The following is a 19,346-nucleotide window of genomic DNA, read 5'->3' on the forward strand; positions in this document are numbered from 1 at the left end:
ATTAAGTCAAAGTTTTAAATATTACCAGGGAGTTCCCTGGTGGCCTAGTGGTTAGTGATGCCAGGCTTTCACTGCTGTGGCCCAGGCTCAATCCCTGGTCGGGAAACTGAGGTCCCACAAGCCGTGGCCAAAAAACAAATACAAACAAAAAACAGTTTTAAATATTACCAGCATGTATTGATCAAGGTTCTAGGGGACTTAACTGGTTCAATTAAAATACATACACATACACAACTTATCACAATCATCATACTCACACACATATGTTTCCTGTAAAACTGATGTGTGGACATCTGTGGGGTTTGCACATGACAGCCACAACAGCAATCTATAAAAGGAAGATTAATAAAAAAGCAATTATGAAATAATTCATACAGGCGGCACAGGTGCCACCCGCTGGGGCTCCGCTCTCCTTGCACAAGCCTGCGCGTCCTTCCTGGCGAGGTCCCTGCGCGGCACGGCCAGGCTCAGTGCAATTTTGACAGCAATCATCATACCAAGCTATTATGAAGTGTGATGTCAGTCTGGAGGACGGATAATATATAAGCCAGTTCTTGACATGCTATCTTACAAGGAAACATCTGAGACCATCAGTCCACTTCACTTTGCCATTGAACATGAGCCCTATAGGCATATAATACATAATTGTTGAAGTGTAACTAAAATGTGGAAAATATATCTTCTTCTGGCTCAAGGAATATTATTATAGAAGAGTTAAAAACTGTGGCCTTTCATTTATACAAACAGAAAATTGTATTGACTTCTCTCAAGTAGTAAGGCTTCTAATGTGAGGAAGAACATGGCATGACAAGTGTGGGAAAGAGCAAGCACTAAATTACTGTCAAAAAATAAACGGAGTAGCACAGTGGTGCTCAGTAATTTACAGGGGCAATTAATCACCACCCCACGGCGCTGCTGAGGACAGCATGGCAGCAGACTCGCCAGGCCCGAGTGGAAGAAGAGGCTTTGCACTGCTCTCCAGACAACTTTTCAAACAACAAGAGAGGATATTTGAGTACATTAGGTTCCATGTCTTCCTTCTGGGTGCCCACCCTTCACATTATTCGACCAACCTAATACATAGACATATTTTTAGCACAATATTACCTTGTTCTGTGTGTGTTAAAAAGACCAACTGCAGCTTTTTTCTCTCCCACTGTCCAAAGTTGGTGTTTCCCTATCCCGTAAAAAGCAAAACAAACAAACGGAAAAACCCTTTCCCCACTCACAAATTGTCCCCCTGCTATGTGCCTTCGGTCTGTCTCATTACTTTTGCATTTTGCTACTATGTTCTATATTTGCTCAGAGCCACTGGGTGCTAAGGAATTTGGTCTGCTGCTCCTCCAGGGAAGTTTGGTGAGCTGGTACAAGGAGGTGATAAACAAGGCCATAAAACACAGGGTAAATGAAAAAGATACATAAACTTCCTGGTATTTCTTTTTTTTTTTAACATCTTTGTTGGGGTGTAGTTGCTTTGCAATGGTGTGTTGACTTCTGCTGTATGGCAAGGTGGGTCAGCTGTGCAGGTGCATGTGTCCCCATGTCTCCTCCCTCTGGCGTCTCTCTCCCACCCTCCCTGTCCCGCCCCGCTGGGTGGTCGCAGAGCACCGAGCTGATCTCCCTGTGCTGTGTGGCTGCTTCCCACTGGCTGTCTATTTTACGTTTGGTAGTGTATATATGTCCATGCCACTCTCTCGCTTCGTCCCAGCTTACCCTTCCCCCGTCCCCGTGTCCTCCTGATATTTCTTAACATGTTCTTTAACATACTGTATGTAGTGCCTATGTATATGTGCATAACAAAAGAAGCCTGGTAAAATGTAAAAAAAAAAAATAATAATTCACACAAAATTCTGGAGAGTTGTTATCGCTCAGAAAGCGGGAGAGGAATGCAATCAGAGGGTGGCACACAAGGGGGTTTCAAAAGTACTGGTAAAACGCTATATTTCTTAAACTGAGCTGTGGGTACCAGGGTGATCTTTTCAATATTATTAATTTTCAAAATGTACATATGCATTGTATACACTAGTTTGTATTATATTTTACAATAAATTAAGTGCAAAATAAGGAATTAATAATTTTTAAAGTCACGGTGATTCTTATTTTCTTGCTCTTTCTGATTTGTTTTCATAAAATAGCCTATAAGAGAACAATTACTTATGCAATTCTGTAAAATTATATCTAAACCTAACCTTTGTATCTCAAACTCTTCCCAATAGATCTCAATATTTAGAATAGAGACTATTAAACTGGAGCTAGACTTCAGAGTGTGTGCAAGATATCCTCAGAGGGGTCTGTCAGAGCCCAGTGGGGTAGGAAGAGCATCTGCTTGAGAAGGACGTGATGGCAGAGTTAGACAATCAGTTACATATGGGGGCAGCTGGTCAAATAAGGGTATACACTAAGATGAATGCAAGCCAGATTTCTTACTGTCAGAGAAGAAAGTTATGATTTTTTAATTTAGTTTATTGAAGTATAGTTGATTTACGATGTGTTAATTTCTGTCTACAAAAAACTGATTCAGTTATACACATATATACATTCTTTTTCATATTCTCTTCCATATGGTTTATCACAGGATATTGAATATAGTTCCCTGTGCTATACAGTAGGACCTTGCTGTTTATCCATCCTATATAAAATAGTTTACATCTGCTAGCCCCAAACTCCCAATCCATTCCTCCCCAACCCTGCTCCCCCATGGCAACCACAAGTCTGTTCTCTATGTCTGTGAGTCTGTTTCTGTTTTGTAGATATGTTCATTTGTATCATATTTTAGATTCCACATATAAGTGATATCATATGGTATTTGTGTTTCTTTTTCTGACTTACTTTACTTACCATGTTGCTGTAAATGGCGTTATTTCATTCTTTTTTATGGCTGAGTAGTATTCCTTTGTATATAGGTACTACATCTTCTTTATCCATTCATCTGTCAATGGACATTTAGGTTGTGTCCTTGTCTTGGCTGCTATGAACATAGGGGTGCATGTATCCTTTTGAATTATATCAATAGTTTTATCCAGATACATACCCAGGAGTGGGATTGCTGGATCATATGGCAACTCTATTTTTAGTTTTCTGAGGCACTTCCATACTGTTTGCCATAGCAGCTGCACAATTTACATTCCCACCAACAATGTAGGAGGGCTCCTTTTTCTCCACCCCCTCTCCAGCATCTGTTATTTGTAACGACTTTTTAATCATGGCCATTCTGACCGGTGTGAGGCGGTCACTCAGAGAAGAAAGTTAAAATATGCAAAAGGAGAGAACTAGAATGAACTCTGTGGGTTGGATGAAATCAAAGGTACTGTTGTGGACTCACAGTACACACACACACACACAAATATAGATGCAAATGTTTTATGTATATGTGTGTGCACGTATGTACATAATATTTCCTAGTTTGGTCCATGGAGAGGGTCTGGGAGCAGCAACACCCTAACGGCATTGAGTACATCTAGTACTCAGATCTTTGTTTCTAAATATTCTTCTCCACTAAAGGAAACCAGGGCTCCTTGGAGAAACAGCTGATTCCAGGGCTAGGGTAAAGAAAGTACAAGATGAGCCTGGAACATTTTATTATGACTGAAAGCTAGAAACTGCCCAAAGAATGATGGGGACATTTAAAAAAGGAACAGAAAGCAGCTTGAAAGGGCTCCTACTGGTCAAAACTGGGAAAATTTGTATATCAAAATAAATAATGATGGAAGAGATTATAACCCACCATTTAATCCATTCACACAAATGAACGAGGAAACTGGAAGTCTGATAAGGAACAGGATATTTGCATGGTTTCAAAGTACTTCACTGGGCTTCCCTGGTGGCGCAGTGGTTGAGAGCCTGCCTGCCAATGCAGCGGACACGGGTTCGAGCCCTAGTCTGGGAGGGTCCCACATGCCGCGGAACAACTGGGCCCGTGAGCCACAACTGCTGAGCCTGCACATCTGGAGCTTGTGCTCCGCAACAAGAGAGGCCGCGAAAGTGAGAGGCCCGTGCACCGCGATGAAGAGTGGCCCCCGCTCACCGCAACTGGAGAAAGCCCTCGCACAGAAACGAAGACCCAACAACAGCCAAAAATAAATAAATAAATAAAATAAAATTTAAAGTACTTCACCACACAAAACTTCTTAATTACAAAGTGGAAAAGAATAACTTTACAAAGGGGATGCCTAGCAGACATCACCTTGATCAAAACACAACATCAGTGACAGGACAACAAACTATGCACCACCTGACACGATATAATAAGAACACAGTATCACTTATGTGATGTTCCTGCCAGAGATGCAAACCCGAATCTAATTATGAGGACACATCTGATTAAACCAAATTGAGGGAGATGATACAAAACAACTTGCCTGAAATCTTCAGAAGTGTTAAGGTAATGAAGTAAAGGAAAGACAGAGGAAGTGTCCAGACTGAAAAGCCATGACAACGAAACGCAGCACGTGATTCTGAACTGGGTCCTGTAGGTCATTACTGACACACCATTAGAAACTTGAATGAGGTCTGAGGACTAGATGATGATAATGTATCAGTGTTAAATTTCTGATTTTGATGGCTGTATTGTGGTGATGTAAGAAAATGTTCTTGTTTCTAGGAAGTACACACTAAAGTATTCAAAGCCATTGGCTTTGCAACTTACTCTCAAATGGCTCAGGGATAAAGTGTTCTTTGTAGTGGATTTTCAACTTTTTTGTAAGTCTGTGATTATTTGTTAATAATAAAAATGATTAAAATTGAACTTAAATCATTAGTGATCTAGAGAAACTCCAAAATAAATAATTTTGCAAATCAAGGGCTTCCCTGGTGGTGCAGTGGTTGAGAGTCCACCTGTCGATGCAGGGGACACGGGTTCGTGCCCCGGTCCGGGAAGATCCCACATGCTGCGGAGCAGCTGGGCCCGTGAGCCATGGCCGCTGAGCCTGCGCGTCCGGAGCCTGTGCTCCGCAACGGGAGAGGCCACAACAGTGAGAGACCCGCGTACCACAAAAAAAAAAAAATAATAATAATTTTGCAAATCTGAATTAAAAACTTAGATTTTCAAACAAATGTTTGTATTTAAAATGAGACACCAGTGGTATATGTATACCACTGATGAGGTCAATCTAATTTCCCAATCTTTTATTGAGGGCCTACAATATAGGCCAGGTTCTGAGCTACACAGAGCAGGTGGGCCCTAAGACTACAAAAATATTAATGCACTGCCTCTGTCCTCTGAAATCATACAAGCTAGCAGGGGAGGAGGACATAGAGAAATAGGCTTTTTCAAAACCACATGGTAAGAAGCATGTGGTAAAAGAAAATATTAGGGATGCCCAAAGAAGGGGATTAATTAGCCCTGACCAGGGGCGTCAGGGAAGCCTTCCTAAGGGGTTGACAGCCATGCTGAGTAAGAGTTAACTAAGCTAAGAAGGCAGAGGGACGTGAGGACCAGGGAAGCAAAGTGCAGGAGTTTTCAAGCATTTTTTAAGTGGCTGAACTCTCCCTTCAAGTAATGTTTTACTTAGAACATCAACTTACAGAAGAGAGAAAAGCAACAGCCCTGGGTGAAGTAGAGATGGGGCCTGCTCCCACGGCTTCCCTATTATTCCCCACAGTAGCTCCTAAAACACTTATACGGATCCTGTAGTTTTGTAGAATACAGCTTAAAGATTACTGATAAGGTAGAAAAAGCTATGACTTTGGAGTCAGCCAGAGAGATGAACCTTTGAATCTTTTCTCTGCCTCTTACTGTGTATTTTCCTGTTTTGTAAAATGAAGACAATACTACCTACCCTCAAAACAGTTTTGAGGATTAAATTAGAAAACACACCAGTGCAGTGGCTGGTATGTAACAGGTGGGCAACATATGGTCACTACTGTTGCAATGAGTAGTGATACTACTCTGAATAATAAAAATCATGATTTTCAAAGCAAAAAACCCAACAAAATGAACAAAAACTCAAATACAAACAGACTCAAAATGGATCACAGACTTAAGTATACTAAAAAGGTATGCCACAGACTGGGAGAAAATATTTACAAAACACATGTCTGATAAAAGACATGTATCTCAACTATTAAAAAAAAATCCTTAAAACTTCACAATAAAAAACCCAAACAACCCAATTAGGAATAGGGCAAAAGATCTGAAGAGACACTTCGCCAAAGAGGATGCACTGAAGGCAAAATAAGTATATGAGAAGATACTCAACATCGTACGTCATTCAGGAATTGCAAATTAAAGCAATGAGATATCACTACATACCTAACAGAATGGCCAAAATCCAGAGCACTGACAACACCAAATGCTGATGAGCTTGTGGAGCAATAGGAACTCTCATTTACTGTTGATGGAATGCAAAACAGTGCAGCCACTTTGGAAGACAGTTTGGCAATTTCTAACAAAGCTAAACGTAGTCTGACCATATGATCCAGCAATCATGCTCCTAGGTATTTATTTACCCAAATGAGTTTGAAAACTTTTGAGTATGCAAAAACCTTCAAACAAATGTTTATCGCAGCTTTGTCCATTATAATTGCCAAAAATTGGAAGCAACCAAGATGTCCTTCAATAGGTGTGTGGATAAACAAGTTGTGGCACACTCAGACAATGGAATATTATTCAGTGCTAAAAAGAAATGAGCTATCAAGCCACTAATAGGACATGGCATAACCTTAAATGCCCACTGCAAAGTAACAGAAGCCAATACGAAAAGGCTACAAAACATACTGATTCCAACTATATACCATTCTAGGAAAGGCAAAACTACAGAAACAGTAAATAGATCAGTAGTTGTGAGAGGTATGAAACAGGAAATAATGAGGGGAGTTTTAGGACAGTGAAACTATTCCATATGATACTGTAACGATGGATACGTGAAATTATGCATTTGGTAAAACCGACAGAATGTATAACACTGTGAGTGACCCCAATGTAAACTACAGGCTTTGGTTAATAAGAAGATAGCAATATTGGTTCATCAATTATAACAAATGTGTCAAACCAATGCAAGGTATTAATAATAGGGCAACCTGGGGAAGGGGGAGAGGAAGTATATGGGAACTCTCTGTGCTTTCTGCTCAATTTTTCTGTAAGCCTAAAGCTGCTCTATAAAAACATATAAAGCACTACAGTAACAGCAGAAGTAAAAGCATGGAGGTTAGTGGGCATATATCTGGAGAAAACTATAATTCAAAGAGATACATGCACTCCAATGTTCATTGCAGCACTATTTACAACAGCCAAGACATGGAAACGACCTAAATGTCCATCAACAGATGAATGGATAAAGAAGATGTGGTACATATAAACAGAATATTAGCCATAAAAAATAATGAAATAATGCCATTTGCAGCAACATGGATGGACCTGGAGATTATAACACTAAGTCAGTCAGAAAGAGACAGATAAATATATGATATCGCATATATGTGAAATCTAAAATATGATGCAAATGAACTTATCTACAAAACAGAAGCAGACTCACAGACACAGAGAACAGACTTGTGGTTGCCAAGAGGGAGACATGGTGGGGGAAGGATGGATTGGGATTTGGGGATTAGTAGATGCAATTATATATAGAATGGATAAACAGCAAGGTCTTACTGTATAGCACAGGGAACTATATTCAATATCCTGTGATAAACCATACTGGAAAAGAATATGAAAAATGTATATATGTGTATAACTTAATCATACATTTGCCATACAGTAGAAATTAACACAACATTGTAAATCAACTATACTTCAGTAAAATAAATTTTTTAAAAAGCAAAGAGGTTAGGATGCATAGCAGCTAGGGAATGACAATCAGCTGTGTTCATTTGATATTTTTAATAGTCACTCTGGTGATACTGCAGAAAATGGATTTGGTGCAGGTAAGAAGAAGTAGGCCCATTAGGAAATGAGTAAAACAATCTAAACAAGAAATAATAAAGGCCAAAACATTCCTCCCAGTGGTGGTAGGAATGGACAATGCATTTCGCATCTTTTAGAAACTGAGTGGACGGGGGCACCATTAGCTAAGGTGGACAAGGAAGATGGGTGAGCAAGTCTGAGGTTTTGGTTATGCTACACTTAAGGATATACTTACAGGCAGTCAAAGGAGAAATGTCTAACAGGCAATCCGACACGGATGTGAAGCTTGGGGAGAAGTCGGAGCTATGAGTCAGCATATGGCAATACTTAAAAACATCAATGGATGAGATCACCAAAGAAAGCATGTATGGCACTAAAAGCAGTTGGCCCAGGACCACAGAAAAATCAATTTTTAGAGGGAAGCAGAACAAGAGTAGCTGTCAAAGAAAGAAATGATCCGAGGCAGGAAGAAGACAGAGAGAATGGAATTATGAAAGCCAAGTGCATTTGTCAGGTTGAAACATTGCTAAAACTTTGTCTCCATGGTAGCAAGCCCACACACAATGCTGAAAACTGAAAATCCAAGACTCACCCATAAAGCACGTTATTTAGGAATATGGAAGTAAATGCCAAGAAATCAGCTAAGACCTAAAAGTGGTTGCCCTGGGGGAACAGTCGGGGGAGAATGGGAGGTGAGGGGTTTGGACGTATTCGTTTTTCTGAAAGAGTCTTTTATACTAGGTACAAACAAACAAACCCCAAACACTTAAGTTCAAAGGAGAAGAGACTAGGATAGGTGGTACACTCTGTGTGAAAGGTCTGGGGTTTAATTAGTCACAAATATATGATCCAGGAGATACGGCTACCCAGCAAGTCATTATAAGCTGCATTTACTAGAAGTACAATATCCCCATCCAAAGAACGGACTGAACTTCTTAGATCACATCAGGAACACAGCATTCGCTTCTGGGTACCATGTTTTAAGAGGGTCTAAATACTATCAATTCTTCCCTCATGTCTTTCACACTCATCCTTTTTATCCTGGAGGCCCTACCTTGATTCAGGCTCTTAACACTTCACACCTAGGTCAAACCAAGAGTATCCCAACTGGTCCTTTTGGCTCCAAGCTACCCTACAACTTGTATGCAAATTAATTTTCTGAAAGTCTATCTGGTTCCCATCACTCCCCTTCTCAAAAATCTTTCAGTTTCCTATTATCTGGCTATTTTGCAGGACATTTAAGATCTTTTACAAGTGAATCCCACGCTAACTCTTCACCCCAACGTCCTGCGGCTTTCCAAAATGAATTGTCAGCCCCAGTGAGTCTGGTACACTCGTGGTTCCCTGCACACACACACCTCTTACATCATCTCTACCTCTGTGCCCTAGTTCCTGGGTCCTTGCTCCCATTACTCTTTGAACCTGCTCTTCTCTGCTTGTATGGGTGCCATTTATATGTTAGTCAAGCTCCACGCTTCCTCTTGGGCTTTCCCTAGTCCCTTTTACTGCAGGGACATCTCTGTCCTCTGGACTCCCATATCACTCCCTATGGTGTCAACTGTTTCACAATTACCATATATATTAACAAAATGACTTTGCACTATCAATTTAACTTTTCAAAATACCTTTTATAAGTATCAATCTTATAAGCCACAAGCTTAAGATGGCCAACAATATTGGTCATCTTATGATAGTCACCAAGCATCTAGCTATACTTTTAAAGACACCAAAAATCAAAACATCACCTACTCCTCTAAGAACAGTGACCTTTTCCCCTGTGCCCTCCTAGCATTCTGCACGTGTCTCCACTCCAGCACACACCATAGCATATGGATTTTATTAGTCCAAATCCCCCACTTCCACCTCACTACCTGGGTGTTACACGGAGGCAGGGATCTGTGGCGGAACAGATACACAATCAATCTTTGATGAATTGAATCACTCACCCCACTGGCAGTTCTGATGGGTTTTGCCTTTAACTTGGGGACCAAAACCTTTCGATACTGAGGTGGGACTGCAGCAATGATATCCACCAGGCGAGGCTGTGCTGAAAGGCCATATTTGGCAGCTGTCCTGGTTTTCACCCTGAAAATAAAGCATCTAGCATTATCAAGATCACAATATTTCAAGGACAAGCTACCAAAAGGATAACCTATAAATAACATCATCAACTCCTTTCACCAGATGACAACAGTGGTTTTAACATTTGTAATTATCAGGGAACTAGAACAAAATTCATGACTTCCTTTTCTCCAGAGTACCAGAAAGAAAACCAGATGACTACAGGGCAGAGGCCCAGGACAGTGATACAATGTAGGTCTCGTTCAAAGTAGTGCTCCAGCTTCGAAGGATTCTACCATTTTCTCAGCTTCCACACTACTACGTTTGGGATCAGATTAATTCTGTTGTGGGGGACTGTTCAGTACATTGTAGGAGGTTTAGCAGCATCCTTGGCCTCTACCCATGGGCACCTCTTCCCGCTGTAACAACCAAAAATGTCTCCAGACATTGCCAAATGACTTGGGGGTGGGGATGGTCATGCCTGGTTGCAAAGCACTGCCTCAGGCCAACAAAACAAAACAAAACAATTCAAAGCAAAGCTATGTGGAACCAAATAGGAAATAAAATAGATATATTTTTAAAGCTTTAAAAGTTTTAAAACTTAGTTTCTAATTCAAAATATTATATAAAGATACATATAAATATTATATAAAGATACATATAAATATACTCTAACAATTATAAAAGAATCACTCTTGTAACCACATTCCAAGAAAGAGAATATGATCAGCACTTCAGAAGACCCGTTTGCCCTTCCTGACCGTAACCCTATCCCTAACCCCCAGAAGTAACCTTTATTCCAACTAATAATTCCTCGCTTTCCTCTATAATTTAGAAATTTTTCTTTTCTTTGTGGCTGCTAACCAAATCCTAATAGTCACTTTATCTTCTCACTTTAATCCATCTAGAAGTATTATGGGGTGTTCAAATCATGACAACAAATGGTTACTGAGTACCTGATAGGTACAAGAGACTACCTATGTACTTGGTACGTCAGGAGGTGTAAGGCATAGCTGTTTCGTGCTCTATGTTCGCATGTTTGCAGACAGGCATGCACAAAAATAAATCTACAAGTAATAAAAACATATGTATCAATAATAAAACACACACACAACAATGAATGATTCCAGAGCTCAAGAGAGGAACTCAGTGTGTGCTGGGGAGATATTCAAAGAAAATGGGCACAGAAAAAAGACAGGCTTCAGACAGGCAATAAAGACACAGAGATGACACCGAGAGCAGACAGGCTGGCTTGTGTGAAGATGCAAAAACAAGATAGTACAGATTTTAAGAAATATGAGTAGGCCAACTTAACAGAAAGCAGAAGGTTTTCAATATGAAGATACAGAAGTTTAAAAAGTTGGAAAAGTAAGTTGAAGCCACACCGAGAGGCCTTACATAATGGGCTGAGGAATCTGCGTTTAATTCCACAAGCACTGGGAATGTGCTGAAAGTTCCTGCACAGGGAAATGACGAAGGAAAATTAATCCAGCAAGACAGTAAAAAGAACTGAAAGCATAAACTACTGCAGGAGTCCAGACTTAAGTTTAAAAAGAAATGGAAGAAGAAGTTGGTGGTGAACAAGAAAGAGTTATAATGAAGAAACAGTAGGCAAAATTTTGACTCTAAGTGGACCTAAGGGAAAAGATTCAAAGATGACACTAGAGTTTCAAACCTGGGTGAAGGTTAAAACAATTAGGCAAAGAGACATCTGAGTAGGGGCTGGTTTTAAAGAAGATGCTAGCTTTAGCTTTAGATGTGCTAAATTAAAGAGAATGACAAAGATATACAAGAAGTAGAAATGTTCATGAGAAACAAAAGATTTGTATAATTAGGGGTATAGCCAACAAAGATGAGGAAAAAAACCCCACTGCTAAACACATGGTAGAAAAACCAATAAAATGTAATGTCTTCATGGTATAAAAGAATAGTTATTAATTTATTCCTTAGCAAATGTTTACCAAGCACAATGTTCCAAGGAAGGGGTATAACATTGTAGTATCTCATGTAACAGAAGACAGAGTCCAAAATAAGGTCATGTGCGTAATGACTAGACCATTGACAACCTGGGGATGGGGGGAGAACCCTTTCACTACAGCAGATCTGTATCACAAATATATAGTAAATAAATAGATGCAGAGAGGAAAAACCACTCTTATTTGAGGATGTAGCCAAGTCAAAGCTGAACATGGTTGTGGAGAGGAAGTGGATGAACGTGTCCAGGAGGTTCTGAAGTAGGGAAAGGTTGGATTTGATCAAAGGTCCCAAAGAGAGGGCTTCCCTGGAAGAGAGCTACCATCTCTCTGAGACGACCGGGAAGAGAGGAAGGATATGAAGTGAGATGGCACAGAAGGACAGCGCCTGGGCTCTGGAGATGGATGACCTGATTCTAAATCCCAGCTCTGCCAATCATGTTATTTACTCCTGAACAAATTATTTAACCTTTCTCTGTCTAAGAGGACCCATCTGTCAAATGAGGTAAATACCTACCTCATATAGTGTTTGAGAGGATCAGCTGAGCCAATACACATAACGTACTACTAACAGTGACTGGAATACCGTAAGCACCCAAGGAATGTTAGAAACTATTAGTATTATAAGGCTATAAGGCAATTTTTCCATAAATAATCTATAGGCCAGGGCAGAAAGCTAAATTCTCAACTAAAACATGAAACATGAGATAGAACCAGTAGTATTTGATAATTTCATAAAAGAGATCTACTACCCAAGAACAAGATTACCTTCTTTTTTATAGATCCACTTACTTATTTAGATCGATGTCTTTCCCCTGTTCGTGGGCTTCAATTAGTTGTTTAATAACATCTCCTATGGTCAGCATCATCAGCTCAGCAGGGCTGAGATCTCCTGAAAGGATAATATTTGACACTAAAAAAATCATATTATTCAGTAAAGGTTTTTGTATTTATTAGGAAGTTGTCTTCCAAAATCATTCCAATCATGTCAAAATGATAGCTCAAGTACACAAGACACTATTGTTTACAATTTGATCATATATTTTATATCTTTAGTTTTAAAACCAACCTGGCTTCACCTATATATGGGAAGAGTTCACTTTAGAAGCATATACACCTCAAGAATGATAAATGCAGGAAAGAGTAGAGACAAACATGAGGAAAAAAGAACTTAATCACACAGGAAAGGACCAAAGTAGTTAAAGTAGCTTCCCTTTATCTCCAGATTGATAATTACATTTAGATGCATTATTTCATCTGATTCTCAGTACACAGTGAGGTAGACGGAACAAGAATATTTGGCTGTCCCATAAAAATGCTACCAAGGGGTGAAGTTGAAACTCAAACCCAGGTATCCACAGAAGTAATGTTAATACTATTTTGAAAAACAAAGCAATGTAGTACTATTTTGAAATACAAAGACATGGGTCTGTGCGTGCCTAGGGATCTTAACACATCTGTAAAATATAGTCCGTCCGCCATCGCAACATTCTCCTGGCAACTGAGGCCGCCCTTCTCCTCTAAAAGGCAACAGCAGAAGCTGACATGTTCTTACATGACCCCATCCCCCCAGTTAAGGCTGACTGGTTCAAGGATGGGCACCTATCCAGGTCGGGCAAATCTGAGCTCTTTTTCTCAAGGCAAAAGACACCAGTCCCTCTCCAGTGATAAAAAGTTGTGAGATTTCAGCTTGGGAGCTCCTAGCAAGCCTGCCTCCTGCCTGCAGAGAAAGCTGGTGTGCAAAGATAATGATGTCATCGGAGAGAAACACAGATGAGAAAGCCCTGGCGCTCATGGAGCCCTTTCATTTATCTCATTTGAAACCTCACAACACTGGAAGGTAGGTATTGTTACCACATTTCACAGATGTGAAAAGTTAAGGCTAGTTAAGACATAATTGTAAATGGCATAGTTAAGACTCAAATCCAGGTCTTTTCTCCGCAACTTACATGCTTTTAACCACTGTACCAAGCCACATCTAATTTAATGAGGTAAAGCTAACACATACAGAACAATCTGAGAGAAAAAGAAGTCCATCTATAGTCAAAGGCTTAAGTGCTTTCTAAACCATGTAACTCAGCCCTTCAGAGTTCTACAAAGGTGCCTGAGGGGCCACGTAACAGGTCGGGCTGGTGGTGATTAAGGTAAAGGAGGAAGGGAGGGAGAGGGAGGGTCTCTTTCTCCATTTCAACCAAAGCCGCTGGGCTTTCATCTGTTTATATGCTGAAGTTCTGCATAAGAATTTGGAGAAAAGGTGATTCGGGTGATAAAAATACAGGCAGACCTCAGAGATACTGCAGGTTCGTTCCAGACCATCACAATAAATACTGCAATAAAGCAAGTCACAGGAATGTTTTTGGTTTCCCAGTGCATAAAAAAGCTATGTTTACACTGCACTGCAGTCTGTTAAGTGTGCAAGAGCATTATGCCTTAAAAAAAAAATACCTTAATTAAAAAATACCTTATTGCTAAACAATGCTAACCATCATCTGAGCCTTCAGCAAATCATAATCTTTTTGCTGGTGGAGAGTCCTGCCTCGATGTTAGCTACCAAACTGATCAGGGTGGTGGCTGCTGAAGGCTGGGTGGCCGTGGCGATTTCTTAAAATAAGACCACAGTGAAGTGTGCCTCATCCACTGCCTCTTCCTTTCATGAACGATTTCTCTGTAGCAGGCAATGCTGATTGACAGCATTGTACCCACAGAACTTTCAAAACTGGAGTCAATCCTCTCAAACCCTACCACTGCTGTATCAACTAGGTTTAACCTAATAGTCTACATTTTTTATTGTAGTTTCAACAATCTTCGCAGCATCTTCACCAGGAGTAGATTCCATCTCAAAAAACCACTTTCTTTGCTCATCCGTAAGAAGCAACTCCTCATCCATTTGTTTCATCGTGAGATTGTGGCAGTTCAGTCCCATCTTCAGGCTCCACTTTCAATTCTAGTTCTGTTTCCACCACATCTGCAGCTACTTCCTCCACTCAAGTCTTAAACCCCTCAAAGTCATCCATGAGGGCTGGAATCAACTTCTTTCAAATTCCTATTAATGTTGATATTTTGACCTCTTCTCATGAATCATGAATGTTCTTAATGGCATTTAGAATGGTGAATCTTTTCCAAGTAGGTTTTCAATTGACTTTGCCCAGGTCCATCAGAGGAATCACTATCTATAGCAGCTATAGCCTTACAAAATGTTATTTCTTAAATAATAACACTTGAGAGTCGAAATGACTCCTTGATCAGGCTGCACAATGGATGTTGTGTCAGCAGGCATGAAAACGTTAATCTTGTACGTCTCCATCAGAGCTCTTGGGTGACTAGGTACATTAACAATGAGCAGTAATATTTTGAAAGCAATCTGCTCTCAACAGTGGGGTTAAAATAATCAGTAAACCATGTTGGAAACAGATGGGCTGCCATCCAGGCTTTGTTCCATTTAGAGAGCACAGGCAGAGTAGATTCAGCATAATTCAGAATGGTTAAATGAACATTAGCTTCAACTTAAAAGTCACCAGCTGCATTAGCCCCTAACAAGAGAGTCAGCCTGTCCTCTGAGGCTCTGAAGCCAGGCACTGACTTCTCTCTAGTTATGAAAGTCCTAGATGGCATCTTCTTCCAATATAAGGCTGTTTTGTCTACATTGAAAATCTGTTGTTTAGTGCAGCCACCTTCACTAATTATCTTAGCTAGACCCTCTGGATAACTTGCTGCAGCTTCTCCATCAGCACCTGGGGCTTTGCCTTGCATTTTTATGCTATGGAGATGGCTTCTTTCCTTAAACATCATGAACCGGCCCCTGCTAGCTTCAAACTTTTCTTTTGCAGCTTCCTCAACTCTCTCAGCCTTCAAAGAATTAAAGTTAGGGCCTTGTTCTGGATTAGGCTTTGGCTTAAGGAAATGTGGCTGGTTGATCTTCTATGCAGGTTACTAAAACCTTCTCCGTATCAGCAATAAGGCTGTTTTGCTTTCTTATCATTCATGTGTCCAATACAGTATAATCTTCAATTTCCTTCAAGAACTTTGTGTTCACAACTTGGCTAACTGGTGTAAGAGGCCTAGCATTCAGCCTACCTCAGTTTTCGACATGCCTTCCTCACTAAGCTTAATCATTTCTAGCTATTGATTTAAAGTGAGAGATGTACGACTGTTCCTTTTACTTGAACCCTTAGAGGCCACTGTAGGGTTACTAATTGGCCTCAATTCAATATCGCTGTGTCTTAATAGGGAGGCCTGAGGGGAGGGAGAGAGATGGGGAAATGGTCAACAGGTAGAGCAGTCAGAACACACACAACATTTATCAATTAAGTTCATCATCTTATGTGGCAATTTGTGGGGCCCCAAAACAATTACAAGAGTAACATCAAAGATCACTGATCACCAAAATAAACATAACAATAATGAAAAAGTTTGAAATATTGCGGGAATTACCAAAATGAGAGACATGAAGTGAGCAAAAATGCTGTTGGAAAAATGGAGCTGATAGACTTGCTCAAACGGGTTGCTACAAACCTTCAATTTGTAAAAAACACAGCATCTGTGAAGCACACTAAAGCTAAGTGCAATAAAACGAGGTATGCGTGAAGATAAAGATTTTTAAAACACTTGTATAGCCCTTGAGTATATCAAGAATTAACCAGAGAAGTAAATTAGTAAGAAAAGGCTTCATGGAGGAAATCACACAGGGATCTTTAAAGGGCAGGATCTGGACAAGCGAAACAGAGGGCAATCCAGAAGGAACAATGTTAGGTATACGAATTACCGATCATCTTTATGTGCAGGAGTACTGCCTAACTAGAATAGAGGCTTTTTGACAGGGTTCAGTAATAACAGATTACTGGCTACAAGGCAAAGGCATTTAAATAGGATGCAATACACAGTGGAGAATTATATGTTCTCAAGTTTGGGAGTAAAAAGATGAAAGTAGTGTTGAAAGAAAATAAGTACAGATTGATCCTTGAACACTGGCTTGAACTGCACAAGTCTACTTATATGCAGATTTTTTTCAAATAAATACAGTACCTGTATTTTTATTTTACAGATCCTTAAATTAACTAAGTGTGCGGAAAAGTTTGTGTTTGAGGATCTGAGTCCTGATTCTATCCAAACTGTTTCAGCTTCCTGCCCTTTGGTGAGTCATTTATCAATTCCTTTGTTTTTCAGGCAGAGATAGCAACACTCAGAATTTCAACTGTGCAGGAGTCAGTGCCCCCAACCACCCCCCTCCATTGTTCAAGGGTCAACTGTATACAAAATATACTAAAGAAAAAGAGGATACAAAAAATGATTCAGAAGATGAAAAGAATACACATCCTCTGGATACTAAAAGGCTCTTGAAAGGCAACATTGTTAAAAAACAAAACAAAACAGATTTACAGTAAAAAACTTGGATGACAGACTCAGTCCCTAGCTTCCAAACCCTACTGGCTGTGTGATAATGGGAAGATGAATGGCTTCTGAGCTCCCATTTCCTTGTCTGCAGAATTAGGATAATCCATGCATATCTTTCACAAGATTCAGTAAGAATCAACAAAAATAATGTATATATGAAAGCCAAAGTATTATTCAAATATCAGTTCTTAATGAAGGTGGGTTAGGGAGATAGTAGCTAGAATGATGAGGAATAAACTATTTCAAGAAGCAATTTCTGTAAGAACTAACAGGACTTGGTGATAAATGAAGTCAAAAGTTTAAAGCTGGAGATGGAGGAGCAAGTTAGAGGGAGAAGATGACTAATCAATTAGGGGCATGTAGAATTTGATGCCACAAAACAACTGAAGGTAATTTGGACACTTGGAGCAGTTGATGCCAAGAGGCACAGTGATTAAAGAACAGATTTTTTTTTTAAATTTTATGTTTTTGGGGTTCATAGAGACAGCCTGACAAACCAGTTCTGGGCTAAGAAACTTACTGAACTCTTTTAATCTCGGCTTCTTCATTTGTGAAAAGGCGACGATATCAGCCTAAGAATTATTAGCAAAGGCTCAACAGATGGCAGCCATAGTTATAACCATCACTATTATTAGACCGACTGCTCAATTGAGCTTACAGAGATAACACTAGCACCTGTGAGAAAATACTTGAAGTTTGACTCCATTCGGCTGAAAAACTAAAGGTGGAATTGCTCCACGCTAACTCAGGAGGTAATACAAATGGGAATGGCTGCCTAACTGCCCCCACAGAATCCAAGAATAATTCAGTGGTTTTCTTTCTTTTTTTAACTTTGAGCTTTAAAACAATCTCAGATAAAAAAGCACGTGAAATGTGTCGTAAAACGAATCTTGGCAAATTAAGAGTCCGACAACGTGTTAAATCCACCGACCACGTTAACTTCTTGGAGGGTATACCTTGGACTAGAGCTTTTGTCCTTTATGCAAAAGACACCAAGCGACTGCCAAAAAGGAAGAGTAAGGATAAGTTGGTTCAAAAAACACAACAGGTGAAAGGAGAAAGCAGGGGGCAGGAGGCCACAGACAGACCACAGGTGGCTGGGGAGACTGGATGAGGTAGCGGATTCCCGCGGGAAAAACTGGCTTCAGCATCTGAGGGCCCGGGGTTCGCCCCTTCCCTACCACCGCCCCGTTCCCCCCCACTTTCGCACCTTTCCGCTTCTGCCTCATCTCTCCGCTGTCGTAGCAGCCGCCACCCCAGACAATGTAGCGCTACCCACTCGGGCCTCTGGTAAAATTGACAGCCACAAAGTAACCGTGTCCTGTCGTAAAATGACGATCAATATATCGTAAAGCTGTTCCCAGAAGACAGCGCGCGCAAGGGTCCGCCCAGCTTCCTTGCAGCTGCTCGCAGAGCTCCAGGAGGCGGGGCAAAGCTGCGGCCCGGGCGAAGCAGGCTGGAGTTTAAGGGCTGTAGGGTCCCCTAAGGGCAGCTTGGGCATCAGAAACCGCGATCTGGGCAGCACAGCGACAGGACAGAGCTTATGGACAGAGGCTGTGCCAGGAAACCTAGATAAGAGGGTGGATGTGGGTGGTCTCTAAATAAAGGTGGAGGAGCCCAGGGTGCGTTGCGTCCAGGGTGGCTGGGCGGGAACGTGAGTGGGGATTGCGGGAAACTAGATTCAGAGCCTGGAAGAGACCACGCAGGAATCAAGTAACGATCTGAGGTTCAGGCTCTGACGCCAATGGATCCCCCTGGTCTCAGATGAATGGCGCGTTATCAATAACCATCATGAAAGCTCTGGAGGTCTCTCCAGAAAAACGCACACACGCACGAAGTTTTGTAGTGTTTGCAGGCAGGACTTGGAATCATGTTTTCCTGAAACCCATCCATGATCTCCTTTGTTCATGGACCAGAAATCAAGAACGCCGCTCGTTAACAAAGACAGGAATCTGTGCTGTTTCCAATTCCTTACTTTCCACTAGAACTGAGGTACCTCCAAGTCTTTGACCTCACCATTGACACTGAAACTGTCCTGGTCTTTTGTGACTGCCCAGCAGGACAAATTCAGTAGCATT

At 40.7% G+C, this 19,346-nt stretch overlaps 1 protein-coding gene across 1 annotated transcript in view; it reads right to left on the minus strand.

The window, feature by feature from the left end:
• ELP3 (elongator acetyltransferase complex subunit 3) overlaps positions 1 to 18,729 on the minus strand; it is a 113,452-nt gene extending 94,723 nt beyond the window's left edge. Inside the window, exons 1-4 of the mRNA XM_079927773.1 lie at positions 18,479 to 18,729; positions 12,670 to 12,769; positions 9,790 to 9,928; positions 258 to 328 (exon numbers count right to left, since the gene is read on the minus strand). Coding sequence (XP_079783899.1) covers positions 258 to 328; positions 9,790 to 9,928; positions 12,670 to 12,769; positions 18,479 to 18,497 — 329 coding nt within the window. The 5' untranslated portion in view covers positions 18,498 to 18,729. The remainder of the gene's footprint in view (positions 1 to 257; positions 329 to 9,789; positions 9,929 to 12,669; positions 12,770 to 18,478) is intronic.
• Positions 18,730 to 19,346: the final 617 nt, after the last annotated feature.

The sequence above is a fragment of the Stenella coeruleoalba genome (genome assembly GCF_951394435.1).
Source record: "Stenella coeruleoalba genome assembly, chromosome: 7".
Taxonomy (NCBI): Eukaryota; Metazoa; Chordata; class Mammalia; order Artiodactyla; family Delphinidae; genus Stenella; species Stenella coeruleoalba.